The sequence below is a fragment of the Vicia villosa genome, linkage group LG5 (genome assembly GCF_029867415.1).
Source record: "Vicia villosa cultivar HV-30 ecotype Madison, WI linkage group LG5, Vvil1.0, whole genome shotgun sequence".
NCBI lineage: Eukaryota > Viridiplantae > Streptophyta > Magnoliopsida > Fabales > Fabaceae > Vicia > Vicia villosa.
The window spans coordinates 165,148,492-165,152,257 of record NC_081184.1 but is presented as its reverse complement, the minus strand read 5'-3'; the positions used below and the strand labels follow the sequence as shown (position 1 = coordinate 165,152,257).

The window sequence follows — 3,766 nt, the reverse complement described above, 5'->3', positions numbered from 1 at the left end:
GCCTCCGTTGCGACTTGGTCGAATGCTAAACTCATTTTCAATTCAAACATACACTTTATATTTCATTACTTCCAAGACCCTTGGAAACAATAATCAGATCAGGTTAATATACATCGGAAAGGTTTAAGTTCATCATAATATGTTGTTTGGCGATGAGATTATCGACTTGGTTAAGAAATCTTCACGTTAATAACTAATGACATACACACAAAAACATACAAAGAAATGCCTGATATTGTAACCAGCTGACTGTAGCACCGAGCAGGTGCGAATTCAAGAAACTTCAAATAATTTGAAAAAATAATAATGGTTAATCATCTTGTTCTTGTTCAGAACGTGGAACAGATACATTAATCAAATCAAATGAAATAAATGTCAACAACTTTACTTTGTTTTCATTCACTTCCTTTCGGCAAAGGGGAAGAAGTGGAGTTAATGTTCTCATTATCGGTCTCGCTTTGAGATGATAATCTAACTTCTGCTTGGTTCTCAGATGATGCTCGAGTCTGTGTATTATCAGTCAGTCTCACATTTTCTATCATCTTCACAACTTCTGACATCTTGGGTCTCTGATCAGGCATTCTTACCACACACGACATTGCTATCTGCAACATCTCAACCATCTCTTCTTCTATATTTGGATATCTCATCAACTCTAAGTCAAATACTTCAGCCGTCCACTCCTCTCGCACAACCGAATGAACCCATCTCACCAAGTGAACAAACTCCTCACCACCTGTTGAATGGATAGGTGATTTCCCTGTTAGAAGCTCTAGTAACACCACGCCGAAGCTGTAAACATCAGAAGGTTGCGCTGCTTTCCTTGTGTCTGTAACTTCTGGTGCTCGATAACCTGCTGCTCGTGAGATTGGTAGGGCGAGGGACGTTGATATGGATGCTAGACCAAGATCAGATACACAACCGTATTGCTTAGTGTTGAGAAAGATATTCGAAGACTTGATGTTTCCGTGTACAAGTTTACCGCTATTCTCAACATGGATGTAAGCAATGCCTCTTGCTGCACCTAAAGCGATTCTCAACCTAGTATCCCAATCTAAAGGCACCTTCTCTTCTCCTCTTTTCCCTGAAATTCTCAGAAAGCAAAATGAGTACAAAATTTTTTATATACATTTGATTCAAGCATAGTATACATATGCAATTGCAATTGGTTAAAATAATGGAACATACCATGCAACAAAGAAGTGACACTCCCCTGACTGTAGTAATCGTATACCATCAGTTTCTCGTCTTTCGAATAATAATAAGCTTTCAGCTCAACCACATTCTCATGTTTAAGACTTCCAACAATCTCCATGTATTGCTCAAAATCCTTCTTTCCAAAGGCAACCTCCTTCAATCTCTTCACAACAACTGCTGTCGCGTCCTCAAGAATCGCCTTGTAAGCAGTACCAAACATTCCCTTTCCTAATACCTCGGCGGAAGCTCTCAATAAATCCTCCAAATCAAATGCATAATTACATCCCTCGAAGAAAGTCAGTTTATTATTAGCATCCATGTTCCTCGAAACAGCTTTCTCCGGAGACATTTTCCCCTTATTCGACTTTCCAACAAACGTATCATCATCATAATCATCTTCATCCTTTTTTCTAGCACAGCAGCACACAAACATCAAAAAACCAAATGCCACAAGCCCAAGAAAACTCCCAACAACAATAATTCCAAGCAGCGCCGCTTCACTTAGCCTCCCGCGTTTCTCCGAGGGCGAAGACGCAACATAAACCGGCGAAGGCACGGGCGGAACAACAGGATAATCTCCAAGAGTTACATTATTCCCAAAAAACGCCGAATCCGGAAACCTCCTTAACGATCTCGGCACAGTGCCATGTAAATCATTGTTAGACAAATTCAGCGTCTGCAACCTCGACAAATTCAGATCAGGAATATCACCAGAAAGATCATTATTCGCAAGGTTCAAACCCGAAAGCTGAGTCAAATTGGAAAGCGAAACAGGAATACTCCCATTGAATCTATTACTAGACAAATTAACAACAGTAAGATTCTTCCAAGCTGAAAAATCAGGCAAAGACCCAGACAAATTGTTAAACTGAAGATAAAGAAAAGACAAGTTTTTCAAATTAGAAAAATCACTAGGAAAAAATCCAGTTATGAAATTGGATCTAAGACTCAAAATCTGAAGCTCTGAAAGATTGCTAATAGTATTAGGTGGAATCTTTCCATGAAATCCAACACCCGGTAACCGAATCGCTATAACCCTAGACTTATCACCATTGCAAGTTACACCAGTCCAATTATCACAAACAGAGAAACTCTCATTCCAATTCAGTGTCCTTGAAGGTGGAAACTTTTTCACAAAATCAAGCAAAACCTCTTTATCTTCAACAGGCTCACAATTTCCTCTCCACATAATACACAATATGAATATAACAAAACATGTAACATCAAGAAACTTCATGTTTTTTCACTTCTGCAATAAGCACTTCTACAATAAGCACTTCTACAATAAGCACTTCTACAATAAGCACTTCTGGGATAAGCTTAATGCTGCATGGATTGAAATGAAAATTACAAGAATGTTAGTACTATATAAAAAAAGAGAAAAAAAAAGTGAAATTTCCCGCTTGTGAAAATCGAAATGAAAGAGACAAAAAGGAAAATTCAAATTGTTATTATTCCAAGAACGTTGTCTATAGAATGAAAGTAGAAACCGACATTGCTGCATAAAAGAAAGAGCTTTTTGCAGTGGTGGTGTTTCTTTTCTACAACAAGTAAGTTTATAATTTAAAAAACTAGGTTAAACTAAAAAAAAAGAATTTAAAAAAAGCGCGTTTGAATTTCAGCTTTTTGGTGTTTATTTATTGAGTAAAGTGGAAAAAAAATGGATGAAATTCAAATTTTGTATGAAGAAAAGTGGTGGTACTTACTTACTTTGGTTGTTTGAAAATGTAGATCTGAGATAAAGAAAGTAAGAGAAGAATGAAGAGATGAAAAAGAAGAGAAAAGTGGGTTTTTATGGTGGTGAGTTTTAACAACGGTTGTTAAGTTAACGGTATTATTTGGTGTGGTGGCTGTAACGGTGTTGGAGAATTTGAAGAGGTTGAAATGGGAGCGGTGTTAAGTTAAGTGGTTGAGTAGTAGTGGGAGTGTGGGAATGAGTAATACTAATAATGAGAAAATAACGGTGAAAGTTGGAACGGAAAACTGCTTTTGTTTGTGGTGGTATTATCATGGAATGGTGGAGATGGTGATGTGGAATATGTGGGGTCATGTGTTACTTCTTTGGATTTCATTCTTAAATGTATTGTTTGGATTCACATGGATTGTTGTTATTTATTTCTTGATTTATCCTTAAATTTGGTTTCAATGCTTAACTATTTTGAGGTTGATATATTTTGAATAGAATTTTTAAAATTTTTAAAATTATTTTGTTATACAATTATATTTTAATTTTTATAATGTTAAAGTCAGCTTTATTAAGGTAGTATATCAGCTCAATTGATTGATGTACAAATTCGAGACATCAGATTTAAATTCACTCACAGATATTCATTTTTAAAAAATAAAATTTAACATAGAAAAAATATATCTCATGAATTTATGATCAATTTATAATAATTTTAAAACATAGCTACACTATGGACCAATTTAATTTGATGTATTTGAGATTTTTTAAATTTAAATACATTTTGTGATATCTGTATTTTTCTTTTATCTTTATTCTTTAATTGTCTTTCTTTAAAGGAATAGTTGTTTCTTAAAAGTGGTTATTGTTTTTGCACAAAATTAA

At 35.2% G+C, this 3,766-nt stretch overlaps 1 protein-coding gene across 2 annotated transcripts; it reads right to left on the bottom strand.

The window, feature by feature from the left end:
• Positions 1 to 288: 288 nt before the first annotated feature.
• Positions 289 to 3,218, bottom strand: LOC131603695 (probable inactive receptor kinase At4g23740). 2 transcript variants are annotated; one of them, XM_058876110.1, is made up of 3 exons: positions 2,904 to 3,218; positions 1,189 to 2,523; positions 289 to 1,084 (listed from the first exon to the last, which is right to left on the bottom strand). In XM_058876110.1, the coding sequence occupies exons 2-3, from the start codon at positions 2,432 to 2,434 to the stop codon at positions 396 to 398; spliced, it is 1,935 nt and encodes a 644-aa protein (XP_058732093.1). In that variant the 5' UTR covers positions 2,435 to 2,523; positions 2,904 to 3,218; the 3' UTR covers positions 289 to 395. The 2 variants fall into 2 exon arrangements, with proteins under 2 accessions (XP_058732093.1, XP_058732094.1); XM_058876111.1 differs by having other exon boundaries at positions 2,908 to 3,218.
• Positions 3,219 to 3,766: the final 548 nt, after the last annotated feature.

What these genes read in the sequence shown, in the direction of transcription:
- LOC131603695 (XM_058876110.1), bottom strand. Translation starts at nt 2,434, where the DNA reads ATGAAGTTTCTTGATGTTACATGTTTTGTTATATTCATATTGTGTATT. An exon ending in TGTCACTTCTTTGTTGCATG is followed by an intron (nt 1,085 to 1,188) that starts GTATGTTCCATT and finishes TGAGAATTTCAG; the next exon opens with GGAAAAGAGGAGAAGAGAAG.